Genomic DNA, 20,847 nt, shown 5'->3' with positions numbered 1-20,847 from the left:
CCAGGTCAAGATAGGTGATTCTCCCCCTCTGTAAAGGTCCTGTGATGCCCCACCTGGAGTATTGTGTTCATCTCTGGGGCCCCAACATAAGGACATGGACTTGTTGAAGCGAGTCCAGAGCAGGTCCCCAAGATGATCAGAGGGGTTGGAGTACTTCTGTGAAGACAGGCTGAGAGTTGGGGCTGTTCAGCCTGGAGAAGGTTCTAGGGAAACTTTAGAGCAGCCTGCCAGTAGCTAGAGGGCTACAAGAGAGCTTGAGAGGGACTTTTTACAAGAGCATGTAGTCATCAGGCTAGGAGGAATGGCTTTAAACTGACAGAGAGTAGGTTTTGATCAGATATTAGGAAAAAATTCTTCCCTGTGAGGGTGGTGAGGCACTGGAACAGGCTGCCTGGAGACACTGCGGTTGTCCCATACTTGAAAGTTTTCGAGGCCTGTTTGGATGGGGCTCTGAGCAACCTGGTGTGGTCTAAGGTGTTCCTGCCCACGGTAGGGGGTTGGAATTAGATGACCTTTTCAGGTCCCTTCCAACCTAAATCATACTATGATTCTATGTATCACCATGTGAAGAACATGTTAGTTAATATTTGAAGTACTCTGATCAACATTTACAAAGCTTTCCTGTTGATTTGCTCTATTAATCTAAATCCTCCAACTTTGAACATTGTCTTCAGAGAAGTAAAATACACAGACTCTGTCCACAAGAAAGATACCAAACTGAAGTCAGTTTAACCCTACTTAAATTTAAGAATAAAGTTAAATTATGACATTCATACATGTAACTAAGCTATTTGATCTGAGTGATTTTGAACCAAAATTGAACTTTTCAAAACAAATTTAAAGCTTTTATATAATTTAAGCCAAATTCAAATCAATTTTAAATTTAAAAAACTCAAAGTATAATTACTGTGTAAAAAGCTAAAAGAAACCAGAATAAGCTCCATAAAGGTCTGGTTTCTACCAAAATGTAAATAATTTGTTTGTTAGAGAATATGACAATCAGTAGTTTTAGTCTTTGATGGCATTTGCTATCAAATACAAATCAGGTAAATCAATCAGAGATCCCTGAACACCCTCTGAGGTGTGCAGCCTTTCTGCTTGATGATGGCTGCTTACACTGCCGTGTAAGCACGTGTAAACACACAAATACTGTGTACAGAGTGAAACAGAATTCATTCACAGTTCTTACAGTTCTTAATACATTTCAACACTTGCGGGAAAACTTTATAACAACATTGCCAGTAACTGTTCTCCATCATTTAAAACAAACAAACAAAAAAACCAAAGCAAGGAAAATAAAAAACCCTGAGAAGATCTTAAGTGCTAAGGCTGGATGTATTGCCATACTTCAGTTATGCCTTTAAAATTGAGCAGAAAAGTCAAATGTATCTACTCATTAAACAACTGCTGTGACTTAGGAATCTCTTAAGATAAAATGAAAAAGCTAGTGTGCAACAAAACTCAATTATTTCTTAAATGCAAGGTTCTAAGACAAAGCAGTATTTAGTGGTGTACTAACTACAGTATGTATTAATGTTACTGTGGTGTTAACACACTACAGGAAGATGTCCAAAGAATACAGTTACTTACTGGATAAAAACAATAAATTTAAAACTCTGGGTTGTATAAAATCCAATAGTCAGGAGAGGAGTAAACACAACACAGCTAGAACAGCAGCAGGAACTACACAACAGATAACTTTGAAAAGTAACACTTAATGATCTAACAAACAAGCCCTTCAGCAAAAGGCAGGTTAAAAAACCCCACTTTACTGTAGTCCTATGCCAAAAACAGATGATAACTCATATTACATACTGACTTGCCCATATACTTCATTAACCCTATAACTAAACTGCACTAGAATTCCCCTAGTGACCAAGAACATAAATACAGACATCAACAAAACCAACTGTAACCAAAACAACCCTTTTCCTCTGTGGAAAAATCTGTGGGCACCTGTTATGGACTGCCCAGATCAGGGTAAAAAAAAAGGCAGATAAGGCTTCTTTGGACAAACTGAAGAAGCCTAAAATTCACAGGCCCTAGGCTTTGCAGGGTACCTGCTGCTGGGACAACACTGTAAGGTATTAAAAACGCAGGAAGATTCTGGAATGCAATGATGACAACTTCCTGATGCAAACGACTGAAGAGGCAACAAGGAGAGGTTCTTGGCTGGATCTGATACTTAAAAAAGAAAGAGGAAGTATTTGGAAATGTGAAGGTTGGGGGCTTGGCTGAAATGACCTTAAGATGGTGAAATGTGAGACCTTGAGAGAGAGCATGGCAGAAATCAGTAACATAGCCCTGGATTTCTGGAGAGCAGACTTTAACCTTTTTAGGGATCTGCTTGATCAAGTTCCATGGGTTACAGCCCTGGAGAGAAAAGGGCCCCAATACAGCTGGTTGATATTGACAAAAACATGAAATCATTTCAATTGGAAAAGAAGACCTCCAAGATACTAACTAGAGTCCAACCATTCAAGGACCACATCCTGTAAGCCCAATAACAGTCTGTCCTGAGAAGCAGAAAATCAAGTAAAAGCAGTACAAAGCCTGCATAAAACAATGAGCTTCTGACGCATTTTGGATATGAAGAAAGAGTGTCTTAGTGAAAGCAGGGGTAGATAACTTGCTTAACCAGCCTGATAGCCTTCTATGATGAGATTAGTAGCTTGGTAGATGAGAGGGAAGCAATATGTGGCTTTATCTCAACTTTTCTACATCTTTCAACAGTGTCTCCTGCAACACCCTCACAGACAAGCAGATGAAGCATAGGTTACATAAGTGTAAGTTAAAATCACTCAATTCTGCCCCTGGGGGACAGGTAACCAAATGGAAAGCAGCTTGACAGGAATTGACCTGGGGTCCTGCTGGACGAATGCTGAACATGAGCCAGCAGAGTGTTCTTGGGCCAACCACTTCAGCTCAGTGTGCTGGACTGGGAAAAGCATTTCCAGCAGGTCAAGGGAGGTGGTCCTTCCCCTCCACTCAGCACCGGCAAGACACCCCTGGAGTGTTGGGTCCACTTCTGGGCTCCCCAGTACCTGAAGGACAGGAGTATTCTGGAGCAAGATCAGTGAGATGCCACAAAGGTGATCAAAGACTGTAGCACCTGACCTATGTAAAGGGGTCGAGAGCTGGGGCTGTTCAGCCTGGAGAAGAGAAGGCTCCAGAGCAATCTTATCAACTGTATAAATACCCAATGGGAGGGAATTAGGAAGATGGAGCAAGGTCCTTCTCAGTGGTGCCCACTGAAAAGACAGAAGTCCATAGGTATAAACTGGATTAAATAAAATTCCATCTCAATATGGAATACATTCAGATGGAATTGAAGGCCATATTCATAATGAGAAAAAAAAGTGATAAACTCTCACTTGTTTTACAGTGAGGGTGGTTGAAAACTGAACAGGTTGAGCAGAGTGGCTGTGCAGTACAATGATACTCAAATGTGCATGATCTGCTCCAGCTGCCCATGCTATGAGTAGGGGGACTGGAAGAGATTATCTTTAGAGGTCTTTCTGTCATCATGGATTCTTATTCTGTGAAGCTGTGGCTATGATCAGGCTGACATACAGTTTAAAAGCGAGCTTTAGTATGTTTCACCTACTTCAGTTTATACTATTCTCTTCTTACAAAATCCATCTAATTTAGCTAATCATACTTTCTTGAGAGATTTGCATGAAAGGTTGATATTTTAATACTCAGCAACCAAAAAAGAATAATGTTCAGGGTAGTATGCATTTGTTAAGGTTTTTCAACCCTGCATTAACTGACATTAATGAACATGTTTGTTAAACTAACTTGAAAATGTGTGTTGAACATTACTAATGTTTGATGTTTACCCACAGGAGCTCAGACCATGAGTTATTATGGATCAGCAAATGGCAGTCCAGCTCTTGACTGGTAGATAAGCTCTGATAGCTCTTACTTTTACAATTTAAGACATCAGAGTAAGTTCCCAGTTAGGTCTATTCTCCATAATTATCTTTGTTACAGAAAAGTCGGTAGAAAGGCATACCTGTCTGCATATCAACTGCTTCAGGGAAAGAAACTTGATTTTAAATTTCTTTGTTAAAGATGATAGTTTTCATTTCAGCAGACACACAATTTTGCCTTTGAAGATTTATGGATACTTCTTCCTAAAAAACTTGGATAAATAACCATTCTCTTTTTTCAAAAAAGCACAGCTAAGCATCTTTTATCCACTTTTTCTCCTCTTAAAAAAACATTATGGGATCTGGCTCAGTAACCAAAAAGAATCAGGAAAGAACCTTTAATGTTTTTCCAAGATAAAAAGGCATATAGTTTTGAACCAGAAAAAAAAAAAGTGAAAAAACTTTCCATGTGACAAATATTTTAAGAAAACATTCATTATTACAAGGAGAAAAAAAAAGCTATGAATGTGTACACTCTCAAATGTTTGTATGCTCGAAAAACCCCCTACCAACAATGTATTCTCTTTTCCATGTAAAAATTGTTTTAAAGTTGGCTGCAGACCATCTGTAAATTACGTAAAGTAGCCAGTTATTTGATTAGGTTGACTTACTCCACAGTGAAATCTAAAAAAAAAAAAGGTGTCAGAATTAAATGTTTCTTTATTACACACAGATATAGATTGACAGATTAATTAAAAATTCTTAATTTTTTATCATATAAGAAGCATTTTTAAAGATTATGATGGATCAATAGATTTAAAACTTGTGTATTAAGTTTTCTAAAACAAGCAGCAACAACACTTTTTTAAAATTAGAAGGAAATTCATTACTAATATATAGATTCTTTGTATGTTCCTCTAACTTGCTTTTATATTTGTGTATGAACAGGTAAAAACATTTTAATAATAGAAAACTAAGGGAAATCTTGTCATGGCTATTCATTTTTCATTCATAATTCATGGAATGTCAAAACTTAAGTTCCTTGCTTCTCCTTGTCTCACATTTTAGAATCACGGATTGGCTGAAAGGTTTCAATTGTTGTACAGTTTTTCCTGAATGTAAGAAACTAGATTTTGTAGTACAGTTGCTTAAGTTACTTGAATTTCAACCTTAGGTTTTCTTCATATCTTACTTTAAAACATCATCTTGATAATAATGAACCATTCAAATGGGATTGGTTGTTTTTTCTGCGGAATAATTTCCCACAGAAGCATACAGATATAAAAAAAAAAAAATGTTTTCTGCACACAGGTCACGAGTCTCCATTCAAATACTGGGATCAGCAGCAACTAAGCTACCAAAACAACTGGGATCTGTACGTTTGAGGAAGTTTGTCACATGTATGACATTGAGAAGACAGTTACTCAGACAAGTTAGTATAACAAAAATTTTTCTGCAAAACTGCCCATTAATGCTAAGTAATGCCTGTTCTGGGAGTAGATGACATTAAAGACACTCTGGGAGAAATCAGTATGAGCCCTCCAGAAAAAGTTTCACAGAAGCCAACCTTCCTGAACAACAAACATCCCAGTAGCTGATACAAATAACTTCATTTATTAAACTGTTCATGAAGTTTTAAACAGATGTAAAAACTTGTCCCCAACCACTGCCTGTTGATAGTTGCTATTTGAATCCACTAAATTTTGCAAACCTTCTATTATTACAGGGTATTTGAATACCAAATTTCACTCTTTCTGATAGCTGCCGAATTTCAAAACCACACCCCAACTTCACAGTAAAACTATTCATCCTCATTTGCTCATTTACTTCCAACCTCCTCTGATACCAGCATTTTCAATTACCATTTGACTTGTGGTCAGAGCACAGAGTTTTCAGGAGGAATTTATATACTGCTCCTGAATATTTTTTATAAAGTGGAAAAGAAGTTTGGCAGAATAAAAACAAGTTCCATCAGCAGATTATCTTCCTATTAAAACCTCCAACAGAATCCGTGACAGTGAGTTATCGAAGTTCTTTTAACCTTTAAAATCTGCATCTAAAATTTGACTAAGAATTTAAATTTCTTCTAGATGCTTTCTGAGGTCAGAGATTAAACTTCAAATACTTAGCATCCCATTCTTTCCACTGCTCCACATTCCCAATTCCTTGTGTTATAACATCTTACTAAGCAAGATTAAACTGTTCATATTAAGCTTAAATTGAACTCAGACTTTATTAAATAGCTTAACAGAAACTAGTGTTCCCAATAAAGGTGCTCAAGACAAAACACCAAAGATAAAGAATCTCTGTCCTTCAAGTGATAAGCAATGAGAGTATAAAAATGTTTTAAAACAACAGTGACACTTACATGAATGGATAATCTCAAAAGGAATAAAGAGAACTTAAAACAACTTCTTATGAAAGATATTTTCAAGAACCAGACAACAAAGGGAAAAACCACAGTTAATTATTTGTAAGGCTGAGATCATGTTAATCTACTAGTAACCAGTTCCAACTGTTCTTCAAAACCAACAAAACACAGATTTAGATTCTGGAAACAATATTAAAAATATTTATCCATCTAAATGAGGAAAACCACACAAGTCTTTCTACACAATTGCCATTATCAAGGTGCTGTGGATAAGGGCAGTAGGAAGAACAGAAAAGAAAAACATCATCATACTGTGTTAACTGATGACAGTCCAACAAAGAACAAACACAACATGATGGTAATGTAGGTTGCAATTTGAATAAACTTTGTGTGTAAATATTGTTCTCTGGAGACAAAAGGAACAATCTGTCCATGAGAACATTTACATATAAGAAAAATACAGATAAAATACATATATCTGTGTTCACCTAACAGATACACTAAGCTTTGAAACAGAAATCTGAATAAAATAAGCTAAATTTTACCGTTTCCTACTGTGGATTTTTTTTCTATTTTTAAGCAGGATAATATATATCACTGGTTGAAATCAACAGAATTAAGCAACATATATGTAGGAATTCACCATTATTATCTTATGTTCTACAATGCACAGCACTTACAACAAATATATTCATCATATTTTCAACTAAAGCATCTGAAGGATGATTTTTGAAATAAAATCCCACTTATAAAACCAGATTGATTTGTTGTTTGTTTTGTTGTGTTTTTTAGCATAGCAAAGTAACATGTGAAAACAGTTAAGCTATAGAGAACCATGACTGGAATTCATAACTTACTTAGGAGTTGAAGGACCTCTTGGCCATGTTCCATCCTCATTCTTCTGTTCTATCACCAGGACCTACCACAAAAGGAGTAATAAGAAAAATGAAATAAAAATATCAGTAGATAGCTCTCTGTTCCAACTTGTTAATGGATTTGCTAGCATGTGATTGAGACAGAAAAGACTTGATATTTACTATTCACTAACGTTCAAGAATATTCCATTCAATTAATTACTCTGCCCCTCTCTCTCTCCACTTTTTTCCTCTACACTTTTTAATTTGTGCAGCTTTGTGCAAGCCACTTAATATATCTATTCCTACACAAATCCCGGATGAAACGGCAAGCCACTTACCTCTCAAAGAGGTCAGAAGATGACCTGCAACGTTTAAACAGCACCTATGAATCTACAGAAATCACATGTCTATACAACAGCCCTGTTAAGGAAGGGATATTCCTGAAGAAATTTTGCCTCACACAGATCAATAGGAAAAAAAACCACAAACCACCCCCACAAAACTATTTTCTGCTTTGACAGCCTTAAAACCTTATCTCTTTGGTTACTTCTGTCTATTTTACCAAAGCATTTATCAAATACTACTTTTTCAATGGGACAGTAGGCTAATTAAATTAATTTAATTCAAGTTGTTATTGGTAAGAAACAGAGTACAGAACACTCAGTCCCCAAAACAGGCATCAGATGCCATTTTAAACCCCTTCGGGTATTTTTGGTATCTGCCCTACGCTGGCAGATATGACACAGGACCCACAAGCAGCTCATGCCTTTCCGGATTGACAGCTGAGATAGCTAGACCCTTTGAAATGGCAACTAGACTTTAATATTTAAACTTATTCCAACTCCTGATTTCCAATTCAACTAATTCTGCACAATTGTATACTGATGTTTCAAGACACTAATTAACTGCCATGCTATGCCTGTATGTGTCTACACAGTGACAAATTCCCATATGTTCTAATGCTCAAAACCTTATGTATAAGCCATTCTGTCACTTGAAGATGTAACCACATTTTCAGTCCGAATACAAGAGGCCATGACATTGAAAACAAGGCTTTCTATCCAGAAAAGAGTAGTCTGCTATCTTTGGTCATTTAAGACAGATTCTCCCATACTTCCTTGACTGGCTCTCAGAGACTACTAAATAAAAGTAGATTTAGACTAAAAAGTTCGATGGAACCCCTGAAGGCTTGCTTCAGATATCAACTGATAAATTTGAAACATTAATTTACTCAATCACATACACAGTAAAAAATAACTATTAACTTAGACAGACTGTTATAGTCAGAATAACTATTATCAGATTAGGAAGCTCAGCAAGAAAAATAACAACCGTGTGTGTCAGCAAGTGCAACTGACCAAACACATATGGCCTACCATGACATTTAACATTTTCATAAACAACGGTTAAACTCTGCTTTAAACAATATTTGTTTTGGTCAAAGTACAGATGTCACCTAGAGATCTTTTCATGGCTTTATTAGACCATGCCGCTTGCTTCATAGTTAATGTTTCACTGGGATAGAGCAATTTGCAAGTTCCATCTTTGATGCAAATCTTTTATGGGAGATGTGGACTCTTCCAGCAGGACCTCTGCATTGTTAAAATTACCTGTGTGAGGGTTTAAGTGCATGCAGCATGAAGCTAAAGGGCGCAACAGTTCAAGCAGTTATTTTGTTGCACTGACCACTTACCTTCCACCACATAAAAGTGAAACAAAGCATAAATACTGCTGGTAAGTAGGTTACAGTCTAGTATTTCAAGGCAAAAGGAAACATTTTAATGTAATCTCACCTACAATTACTTTCATCAAATTTCATCCGTTCATATTTGCAGCATGACAGTATGAACTACAGTTGTTGAAAAAATATTCAACTCTCTCTGGTGAACAAAGAATCAACGTAATAATCTGATGAAATTACTCAATCTGTTCACGTTTATATTTATCTAGTTCAGTATTTGTTCTTTATATGCATTTGGAAAGGTAAAAAAATTATCTTGTGAGAAATTCTCCTATAAAGTGATGATTCTAAAGTGATAATATAGTCTCATGTTAAAGCAGATTTACAAGCTCTTTTGCCTCTATTGTTCATATCTAAAATATTTTCATCTCTTCTTACTTTACTTCTGAAATCTGAACAGTGGAATTTGACTACAAGACACTATTTTTTTAGAGTACCTAAAAAGTTCTTTAAATTTTGGGTTTGATTATAGGAACATATTTCACATCCTCGGAATACTATTTCAGGTTTTACCAAAGTCATGTCAGCAATTGTGTAAAATCTGATAAATTTAAAATTTAATTTGAAAAGCAAATATATTTTAATTTTAATTCACCAGGAGAGTTAAACTAATCTTTAATTCTGAAAATACATACAAACTCTACTTTTACTTCAGTAAATTTGTTTATAAAATCCTCTATCCCTAACAAAATCTATTAGGAGGTAATTTCACTTAATAAGAAACAAGAATTATTGGTTACAGCTACATTTTCACAAGTGAAAAAATAAACGTATACAAAAACACAAATAACATTTCACTGTACCTGTCCCTGGTATAAACCAGCATCCTGTATAGTACTGTCTGGTTTATTCAAAGGTTCAAAAGTATTACTCATGTATTTGTTCCACAATCTGGTCTCTTTTTCACCTGGAATATTGAAGATTTTTCTTATCTCCTTTTCAATTGTATCTGTTTTGTAAGGGAGAGAACACAAGTTTAGTATTCCAATACACAAACAGTATAAGGCCAAATAAAGCATCAGAATTCATTTCCTCATATTCAAAATATGAATAACTGGAGAAATTGCCATGCAAATGCATCATGTTGTAGGACACAGAGGAAGTTTTTAGTTTGCTTGCCTTTAAATTGTGAACAGTAGGAGGTTATTGCCTCCTGAATCTCTGTCACTAGTTGGGTTCCACAGGGCTCCATTCTGTGCCCTGTGCTCTTCATCATCTTCATAAATGACTTGGAAGCAGGACTGGAAGGGATACTAATGATGTTGGCAGATGATACAAAACTGGGAGGAGCTGTTGACTCCCTTGAAGACAGGGAGGCCCTACAGAGAGACCTTGACAAATTAGAGGACTGGGCAATCACCAACCATATGAAGTTCAACAAGGGGAAGTACCAGATTCTGCACCTGGGATAGGGTAACCCTGGATGTACATAAAGACTGGGGAATGAGATGATGGAAAGTAGTGCCATGGAAAGGGACCTGGGGGTCCTGGTCAATGGCAGGTTGAACATGAGTCAGCAGTGCCCTGGCAGCCAGGAGGGCCAACAATTTTCAGGGGGTGCATCAGGCAAAGCATTGTCAGCTGGTTGAGGGAGGGGATTCAATATAAGAAAGATATTAAGCTGTTAGAGAGCCTCCAAAGGAGGGCAACAAAGATGGTGAAGGACCTTGAGGGGAAGCCTTATGAGAAACAGCTGAGGTCACTTGGTCTGTTCAGCCTGGAGGAGGGGCAGGCACTGATCTCTTCTCTGTGGTGACTGGTGACAGGACCTGAGGGACTGGCATGAAGTTGTGTCAGGGGAAGTTTAGGTTGGATATTAGAAAGTGCTTTCTCAACCCAGAGAATGGTTGGGCACTGGAACAGGCTCTCCAGGGAAGTGGCCACAGCACCAAGCCTGACAAGAGTTCAAGAAGTGCTTGGACAATACCCTCAGGCACATGGTGTGACCCTTGGCAATGGTCCTCTGCAGGGTTTAGAGTTGGACTCAATGATCCCTGTGGATCCCTTCCAACTCAGCATGTGATTCTTCACAAAGCAAGAATAAGACAAATAAAGACAAGTTGATAAATAACAGATGACAGGAGCCACCTAAGCATACATCTGTTCATTCCTTAGAGTGTGCTAACAGAGGAGTGTGGGTATATAGCAAATTATAAGAAATGAGTGGCAGCAAAACCAGCTGCAGGGAGTGCAAGACATTCTTTTCCTCTCCCTAAATCTAACCCTTTTCGGTTTTTACTTTTCTAATACCCATATCGCAGTGCAATTAGCATGAACCAAAACATACATGCATAAAGTTTAATTTACATGTTCACAGAAATTAATAACTACTCTGCAAAACTGAAGAACATAAATTTATTTTAAAAGGAAGATGAAAGAATTCACATCCCTGGAAGATTTAATGTAAAAAGGTCTAGCAGTTCCTACTCTATCTGATAGAAATACAACCAGTACTACGTGATTTTAAGGTACCATAACTTGTCTACAACTGAAATTTGAGAAGTTCTTAATTAACTCTATTCTCCTTACACAAAAGTAGAGTTTATAAAAGAGCTATTTTTTTTAACCAATATGTACAATGTTACACTATAGCACTCTCACTTAACTGGTTTTTTTTAACTGGTGGAGTCATAAAGCCCCATGGCAGCTACATCTCATAACAGCTGACACGGAAAACAAAGCAGGAGTCAAGAAATGTACACTTCATTCCTGATGATCACTGAAAGCACAATTATAAAAATGGGCATTGTAAGATCTCTGAAAGCCATTCCTCTGAAGCCTAAGGATAAAACAATAGTGTGTCAGCTCCCCTTGCTCCTTTCTTATGTGAAGTATAAAAAGTCAAACTGAGACTTTAAAATACCTTGTAAAAAGCCAGTCACTGTCTTGTGAAATGCATGACAACTGGCCAATATAATATTTGTATATGTTGTAGGCAACTGAATACAATTTCTTTCTATGCTGGTTAATACGTATTTTAGTCTGAAAGCAAATGTTAGACTGGATCATCTGTGCTTATAACAGAGGTGATATGTAGGCAAGGTAGATGCTATTAACAAGGTAACAGACTTATTTGATTTGTTGACTTTCAAAAAAAAAAAAAAGTCACTGTCTGAATCAATTTTCAACCAATGAATTCAAATAATTAAATGTGACTCTAAGAATTAATCTAGTCAGCAATCTTGTAAAAAAAGAAGTAGAAAATCCAGATTTATCCATGGCTTCCACTAAAAGAATTTACAAAATACAATTTTTCATTCTTATTAAGGAGAACTAATTATCTGAGCATTGCAGCTCATATTTGCCGCAAGTACTAAGTTAACATTTATTATGTTAACTTTTAACATATTCCAGCTTCACTAACAGAACTGTTATGAGACAGGGAGCATCAGTCCTATTGGACGACTACACACAATGTTTCCAAGACTCTAGGAAGCACATGTTCCACTTGACTCTTATACCAATTTTGAGACCATGAAAATAAGGTTCTTTTCCATAGTTTCATGAACATAACCATTGCACACTTTATAATTCTTGCTCCTATCCCCAGCAAGTGTTACTGGACTGCAGGGTTATGATCTAAACTAAAAGTGCCTGTTCCAGCACAAATGAAAACTTATCAAATAGGTATGGTTTGAGGAACATTGTGTATGGGGGTTCTCCTCTCCTAGAATCACAGAATCATTAAGGTTGGAAAAGACTTTCAAGATCAAGTCCAACCTTTTGCTGAACACTGGGATATCAATTAAACTATAGTAGTAAGTGCTATGTCCAGTCATTTCTTTAACACTTCCAGGGATGGGTGACTCCACCTGGAATGACCCCACCCTGGAGAGTCGCAGTTATTGACACCCAGTGTGTGAAATGATTAGTACTAGGATGATGTCTAAAAGAGACAGGAAGAACTGCCCTTTAAAGATGCCTCTCACTCCATCAGCTGTACGCACACAATTTGAGATAGTTCAGTTTGAGAGTTAAAGGTTATGGATCCCATACAGGTTATATCCTATATTCCTGAAAATTATCATCTATAAAAACAGCTGCATGCTTTAGGTACTATTTTGAAAAACTCCCTGGAACAGTCTTGAGAAGATACTAGAAAAGTTCAGTGGGCCCTAATACAAGTACACCTTGGCTCCCAAAGGCTATTACTACCACAAATACTGGCTAAAGAAAATCCTTGGACATTAAGTTAATGTTGAGATATCAATCTGTACTATGAATCAGTAATCCCTCCTTCATAAAGAAGGAAAAGTCTAATCACTGATCCCAGAATAAACAGTTCTCAAGAATGGCAAGTTTTATATTCTTGTATTCTGCAGTAGAATAAAGGCAAAGATGCATCAAAGCCATTTGCTTAGACAATTTCCTAGCAAAAGTTCATTAGATGTGGAGCCACTGGTGAAATCTTCTGTGAAGTTTATCAGCTCAGTTTTGGAATTGTTTTATGGAATTGCAGACAGAACCTGACTCCTATACACCTGTAACAGAGGCTAGTGTATCTGACATTTTGTGTTTTGCAAAACCCTTACATCTTAGCTGATGACTACTTAGCTCTATCATACTTTCCCATTATTGACTCCTGAATGGATCTCTTAACTCATTTTCTTTCACTCAGAAGCCTTGATATTCTTTGGGATCAGCAAGTCAGCTGAAATGCTGCCTGAACTCCATCTAGCTCATTTTCCTTCCCCATTTCCTCCCTCCCCCAAAAGAGTTAGCCATCAATCAGCCTCAAAGTCAATATGCACTGTCTCCAAGGTAGGAGTCGTCAATTGTAGGAGATTCCCAAGAAGGTACAAAGAACATGTCAGATGTTCCTAGTACCATCCCAAGAGAATGACTGTCATTATTAGGTCTACCCTTTGTAATTATCTTTTCCTACTTTGTACTTATTTATTGACATACAGCTTAGCTTGGTTTCTATTTTAGTGGAAAAGCACAGGTATTCCAGGAATAACACATATGTGAAGACTGATAGTGAGTATTATACTGTACTTAGGATATTTCCCTGCTCTGGTGAATTAAGGAAGGTCATGTACTGATTTTTTTGAGGGCAGTAGATAATATAATCAATGATGGTGGGTAGAAAAATTACAACTTCTTGAAAAGACCATACTACCTTATGTCCACTCATTTCAGTGGGGCTGATACTAACTCTTTTGTACTACAAGTCTTCTGCAACCATAATAAAAATACATCCCTTACTGGAATATACAAGTAAGGATGAAAAGTAACCAAGATTCTGTAAGATGCCTCTTGCATATTATTTATTTATATAATGAGCATTTCCGCTGTGTATTTGATGAGTTCCAGAACTACTTGAAATATACCTGAGGTAAGAAGAAGGGGGAAAAAAAAAAAAATTACCATCTTACTAATGGATGATAAGAAGGATTATTTTTTCTTTCTTAAAAAGTGGGTTGAATTTTTCTAGCTCTGCTTCTAAGGTACAAACTCCTTTGCATGTCCTGACTAGGATGGCCCTCCTCTGTGCTCTTCACAAGAAGCAGAGCTTCAGCTTCAGAAAGGGCATGTTTTTTAAAGGCTTCCAGGAGCATGTCATCCACATTGCAGAAAAGCAAATAAGGTCAGAGTCTGGAAAGGGGCTGCCAGCGAGTTTGACTCATTGGCAACTCACTCATTACCTTTTTGACAATTTTCTCACAATTGTAATTCTCTCTTCGCAAAAAAAAAAAAAAAAAAAAGAATACACCTTCAACTAAGTCATTGCAAAATGCCCTGCTTCTGATTAGAGAAAGAAAATACCAGAAATTAATCCATTACGTATAATTGCAATGATACAATTAAATTCAGTATAGCTGCAAAATAGCTTGCATTTGGTCCTAAGATAAGGATAATGTTAAGTTACTTTTTCCAAGTTTCTGGGTTTCCTTAGAGAACAATGAAGCACATCTTCCCATATTAAACCAGATCTCATGAAGGCCAATTAACAAGCAACACTTGGAGCCCTGTTTTGAGGAGAATTTTCACAATTTTCAAGTATTTATCCTAATACAAGCAGGTGATTCCTTTTCTGACTTAAAAGATTTAAATTTAACAAAGTAAAATGACTGTTTCTAAAGCAAGCAATCTGCAAAGAATTAAAAGGTAGTAAGTATAAGTCACTACCCACAACGTAAAAAGAAGCACAACCTAAAAAACCAACCCTACATTGCAGTCAACAAATGTAAACAAAGTGATGGCTGGACATAAAGTGCCAAGGGCATAAAGTACAATTCTAAATGCACAAATACAGCTGATTGAAAGACTCTTATCTCAGATACACATGTACAAATACACCAAAAAATGAGTTTATGTGATCAACAGTATCTTTGCATATGTTGTGATTATTTTCAAAGTCAAATACATTATCAAAATATAGTTTCAAACAATGATAGAATGCTCAACGAGCAGTCAAAATAACTACCAATAAAGGTAAGTTAAAGATTTAAAGGTAAGTTAAAATTTAATAGAAGACTCAATTACTGTAAAAGACTGTGCCTGGCCTGCCACTTCCCAACCCAAAGAATACTGCCTTTGTAGGTCACCTTTAGCCATTAATTTATAAATTAAACTCATTATTGTGTTCTGTAATATACCCTTCTCGTCATATATATATGGCTAAAATGTCGGTTAATGCAACACACTAAAATATATTTCTTACCCACTAAAAGCCAAGAAAAAGCACTATGAAATCCAATAAACAACATCACACTGCTCACTTCCTGACAAGCTCAAAGCTCTAAAATTAATACAGATGCTTCAATAATAAAACACACAATTACATTCTTAAAGTTGTATTAACACTCCCTCCCTCAATATTCTAAATTGTTTAACTTTTAACCCAAACAAAATTACTCTCATCCTTTTTAATGGTCACAATCCATCATATTCCCTAGAAACCTATTCAGAGTTTGATACCACTTACAAGTACCAATCATATATTTTCAAAAAAAGTTGTGCATACCTATTGTATCAGCTTTACTAAATCTTCGTGTGACAACATTGTTCATATTTCCATTTTCACAAAGTTTTAATTCTGTTAGATATACTTCTACTTTGCAGTGTTTTACAAACATACCCTGTTCAACAACCTGAAAAACAGAATAGGATCAGGTATCAGTCTGAGTATGTTTTCATATATACACATTTCAAAATAATTTTGAGAACTCTTCAAGAAACTGAAGTTCAGTGAATATATGACACTTAATAAATGTCAAAAATTACAACTAAAATTGTCCTACAGCTTTTCAGAAATACAGTACACTAGAAAGTAACTTTTTTCATGACAATGATTGTCTTACCTGTGTATAACACCACCACCATGACTTTCAAAGTATTAAATACAGTAGAAATGACAAATATACATCCTTAACCCAAAGATAAGATACTCAATCCAAACATAAAAACCACCAAAAGTTATTTTATTTCAAAATACATTAATTGTATACTACTTCCACAGAACACGAAGAACTAGTTTTCACAGTCAAAGAATGCTTACCCAAAATAGAATATACACTAATAAAAATTTGGATATTACATTTTTAAGCAAAACCTACAAATCTTCCCCTTACATTTCAATAATGAATACAATAATTTGAAATTTTACCTACTTATTCCAGTTGTTTATTACATATTCATTTTTGTATCACCTATTACAAAATAGTTAAGCATATACCAGATTTTTTTTAATAAAAGTAAAATGTATAAAAAAAAGTATTCAGGGTCACCTCTTAAATGTTTTTCCCTTTGATCTTCCAAAGTGTAACTGCAGTACACTTAGTCATGTAGACTGTTCCAAAAATAACCATCAGCCTGATATGTGATACATCTGACAAATACGGTTAAAAAAAAAGCCACCAGCTAATCGCTAGAAGAGATCTGCTATCTGCTGTACAAATATAACTTGTACGCATGTGCCATAGGAAAAAAAAAAGAAGAAATTAGTGAATTATTTCATTGCTTGCCTTAGCTTTAATGACTGTCAAAAATTACATTTAAATAAAAATGCATCTTAATTTGAGCAGCTTAGTTTTCAGCTACTAGAGTAACAACAAAATAGCTGCAGTAAACAAAACTGTGCTGTATGGCAATGACACTTCTAAGAATAAAAACAGACACTGTGTGGTAGCATCACCACATCCTACTACAAAAAGTTGTAACATAACATAGACCAAGTACAGTATTTTATCAATTTAAAATTCGGATCCACATTTCAAAAATAGTTGACGGAACAAAGGGGATGAAAGAAAAGTATAATCCCACCTTTATGAAAAAAAAACCACATAAAGGCAGAACAGGAAAAAGAATTACGAATGACAAAAACATCAGAAAGAAAAATGCTGAACTGGAATACTGCTTCTCAGAGGATAACTACTGTTCATATTGGTGGAAAATAATAAAGCTAGGCCAGTTTACCTAGCCACTCATTAATACTCCATGTATATTTCCAGTTAGTTCCTTCCAAGTAGAAGGGAAATTACTCTAATTTCACTTCTCTCACCTTCCACTTTTCCCCCAAATTGAAAATATTACAGAACTTTTGCTTTACCATGATGATGGAAGACTATTCAGTTTGCTGAAATCCATCCTCAGAAAAAACAGTAACAATTTGGCAACAGACATATCTTTAAAAAAGGAGAGTTATTTTATTGGATTATAGCTCTTACAGAACTTCAGAAAAAAACAGAGACATTTCAGGGATGTCTCTTGGAAAAAAAAAAAAGACCTATTCTATTGTATTAATGTTAAAAAGAACTCGACCAACTACTTTGATTGCTGACCAAATGAATCTGGAACACACAAAATTTCTTTTACAACTGTATCTGGCATTTGTTTGAAAAGACTGGACTGCAAGTAAGTAGTCAGCATGTATGCATTTAGACCACAGTCATATCACAGGAAGGAAAAAAAAGTTGTATTATACCAGAAATAGTGAAATTAAATTCTAGTCCTAATATTCTTTCAGCAGTTTTGCAGGAATTCCAATAAAGATCTCTGTAACTGAGAGAATATGCTCTAATGATCAATACAGAAATGGTAAACATACCAAAACGTATTTTAAAACTTAAGTAATTCAGTCCAGTGAGGATGGAACCGTAATCACTATCCTGAAAATCTTAAGAAATAATACAAACAGAAAATCATTTTATTACCAATAAACTGGCAAAATGTCATATCACCATAATAATGTGTGCTATGTGCTAGAGCAAACACGAACAAATCTAAAGATGTTAATTTCTTGTATCTTGTTCCAATGAGTGCCACAATATCCACCATGCCATGGACAACCACTTGTGTTGAGGTAAGCTTTTTGCTTGAAGAAATAACTCCCTTAGCAAGCAGCTGAGCACAAAAGACTGGGTTTACCAGAAAAGAAACTACCAATTACTCTGCCAATGTTAACATTATTAGAGTTAAGTTTTTCACTAATACACTCAATATAGTTCTATTTACTTAATGATAGTATTATTTTAATTAATAGACTAATTAAAAGCTTTTAAAGCAAATTCTTCTTGAGATCTTAAGAGGACTTACTTCCAGAAGAAGAAAGTAGTATATCCATTGCATCCCCTTTTCTCAATATTAAACACTTAAGCCTCTAAAATCTGAATAAAAATTAGATATCAATAAGCATCTAAAGCAGGAGTTGTCTATATGATTATCACAGGTCAGGACTTATAACCTGTTAACAAATTCTTGTGCAACTCCTGCATATTTGCAGGACTATATCTGAGTTATATTCATCCCAGCAGGTAATTAGGAAGTACCTTGCGTGCTATTGGCTCTTGACCTTCCATCAGTGTGTACCAGCTAACTAGCCGATTCCAGCCTTCAGTTGGCAAAAGGATGTAATCCAGCTCATCGATAAGATGTTCCTTGAGAGACTGAGAATCACCATCTATAAGAGGAAGATATTTTTACATGAATACTGCAAATCTGTACTTGAGTTTTTAATGTAACATTTTTCATACAAACAGCAAACATGATTTTCTGAGTCAGTTATGTTACCAGAATTATAGTGTTCAAAGCAAGTCTTCTGAAATGATTCAGAACTACCCGGTTCATGCCTAGCACACCTATTAAAGGTAGTATTCCTACACTCAGGAACCCAAGTGGTGGCAACCTTATATCCTCAAGCAATTATAAGTACTTAATTTGTTAACACACACCATTCGAGCTTCCAGAGAAACCAATTAATTCTCCCACCCACTTCACACATTCACACATCATCACAGATACTTCCACAACTAAAAATTCTACAATAAGTAGTAACTGTGGAGCAAAGACAAAGTTTGAAGTCATTCACTCAATGTCAGACTGGGAAAGCAGCATGTTACAACCCTCCTACTAAAAGGATTCTACATGCTCTGGAAACAGTAACTACAAAATTCTTCACAGAGACAGCAAGATGCAGCACTTGAAAGAAGCACAACTTGGGAATCTCTTTAGATAAGAAGCATGCTTTTAGCTGTGGTTCAATCCTTATTACATTAGTAAGATAAAAGCTACTTTTTAGGTATAAGAGGTGATTCCAGATGTGAGCAACTGTGAGCCTCAGACAATTGAGGGCAGCCGTCTTTCCATCTGGAAGTACCCAACCACAGGTCAGTGAACATCCCACTGTAACTGGGACCACAAAGTGAGGAGAAAATCCACAAGTACATCTTTAGGTCCACATATTGGTTACAGGCTCTTCAGGAGAGACAGGCAGGGCAGAAGAGGCAGTGGGGTGGTGCTGTATGTAACAGAACAGTTAAAATGTATGGAGCTCACAGCTGGCAATGGCATCGTTGAGAGCCTCTGGGTAAGAATCAAGGGGCAAACAAATAACGTGGATGTCATTGTGGGAGTCTCCTACAGACCTCCCAGCCAGGATGCTGACGCTGACAAATTATTCTTTGAGGCACTAAGGGACACTTCCAAGTCAACTGCCCTTGTCCTTATGGGGAACTTCAACTTGACAGAAATTAACTGGCAGCATCACACAGTTGACCAACCCAGCAAGAAGATTCCTTAAAAATCTGGATGACAACTTTATGGAACAGGTCCTAAGGGAGCCAACTCAGAAGGATGCCCTCCTTGATCTGCTGCTTGTCAACAGAGCGGACCTCCTGAGAGAAGTGGAGATTGGTGGCCGGCTAGGCCAATGCAACCACAAAGGGATCGAGTTTGAAATCTCTGTTGACAGGAGGAAAAGTGCCAGCAAAACCTCAACTCTGGACATGAGGAGAGCAGACTTCAGGCTATTCAGGGAATTAGTGAGTAAGGTCCCTTGGGAAAATGTTGTTGCAGGTGCTGGGATCCATCAGTGCTGGTCACTTTTTCAACACAGGGCACAGGGGCAGGCAATTCCCAAATGCTGGCAGTGAAGAAGGTGAGGCAGAAGGCCATCTTGGCTGAACAGGCAGGAATCTTCTCTTGGGGATAAGGCAAAAAAGGAAGGTGGATGCCCAGTGGAAGCAAGGTCAAGTGACATGGGAAGACTTCAGAGATGCTGCTTGCCAACGTAGGGAGAAAATTCGTGTGGCCAAAGCTCAACGCGAGTTGAAGCTGCCAGAAATGTGGGGGACAATACAAAGAGATTTTTCAAATACATTAATGGCAATAGGCAGTATAGAAATATCATTGTCCCGTTCAAGGATGAGGTCACCTCACAAACAGGGAAAGGGACAAGGCAGAGGTGTTTAATGCTTTCTTTGCCTCTGTCTTCAACATGAATGATGAACCAAGGGGGTCTCAGTGCCCTGAGCTGGAGGATCATGACTGCGAGAACGATCAACTCCCAGTCAACCCTGAAACTGTGTGGGATCTACTGCTCCAGCTGGATCCCTACAAATCTCTGGGGCCCGATGGGATTCAGCCTAGAATCATAAAAGAGCTGGCTGATGCCATTGCAAGACTTCTCTAGTGATTTTTGAGCAGTCTTGGGAATCCAGAGAGGTCCCAGCTGACTGGAAGCTGGCAAACCTTGTCCTGATTTTCAAGAAGGGCATGGAG

The 20,847-nt window shown here is 36.7% G+C and overlaps 1 protein-coding gene across 3 annotated transcripts in view; it reads right to left on the bottom strand.

The window, feature by feature from the left end:
* USP15 (ubiquitin specific peptidase 15) overlaps window positions 1–20,847 on the bottom strand; it is a 62,675-nt gene that overhangs the window by 28,359 nt on the left and 13,469 nt on the right. For all 3 annotated transcript variants that reach the window (XR_007629933.1, XM_050323811.1, XM_050323812.1), the window contains exons 3-6: window positions 18,618–18,748; window positions 15,815–15,941; window positions 9,648–9,793; window positions 7,104–7,165 (exon numbers count right to left, since the gene is read on the bottom strand). Coding sequence is in view for 2 of the 3 variants with exons in the window: in XM_050323811.1 (XP_050179768.1) it covers window positions 7,104–7,165; window positions 9,648–9,793; window positions 15,815–15,941; window positions 18,618–18,748 (466 nt within the window). In the remaining variant the exon portion in view is untranslated. The remainder of the gene's footprint in view (window positions 1–7,103; window positions 7,166–9,647; window positions 9,794–15,814; window positions 15,942–18,617; window positions 18,749–20,847) is intronic.

This window comes from Myiozetetes cayanensis, unplaced genomic scaffold (assembly GCF_022539395.1).
Source record: "Myiozetetes cayanensis isolate MyiCay16 unplaced genomic scaffold, myiCay2020 scf3, whole genome shotgun sequence".
NCBI classification, from domain to species: Eukaryota; Metazoa; Chordata; class Aves; order Passeriformes; family Tyrannidae; genus Myiozetetes; species Myiozetetes cayanensis.
Note: the sequence above shows the minus strand (reverse complement) of the source record. Positions and strands in the feature narration are given on the sequence as shown.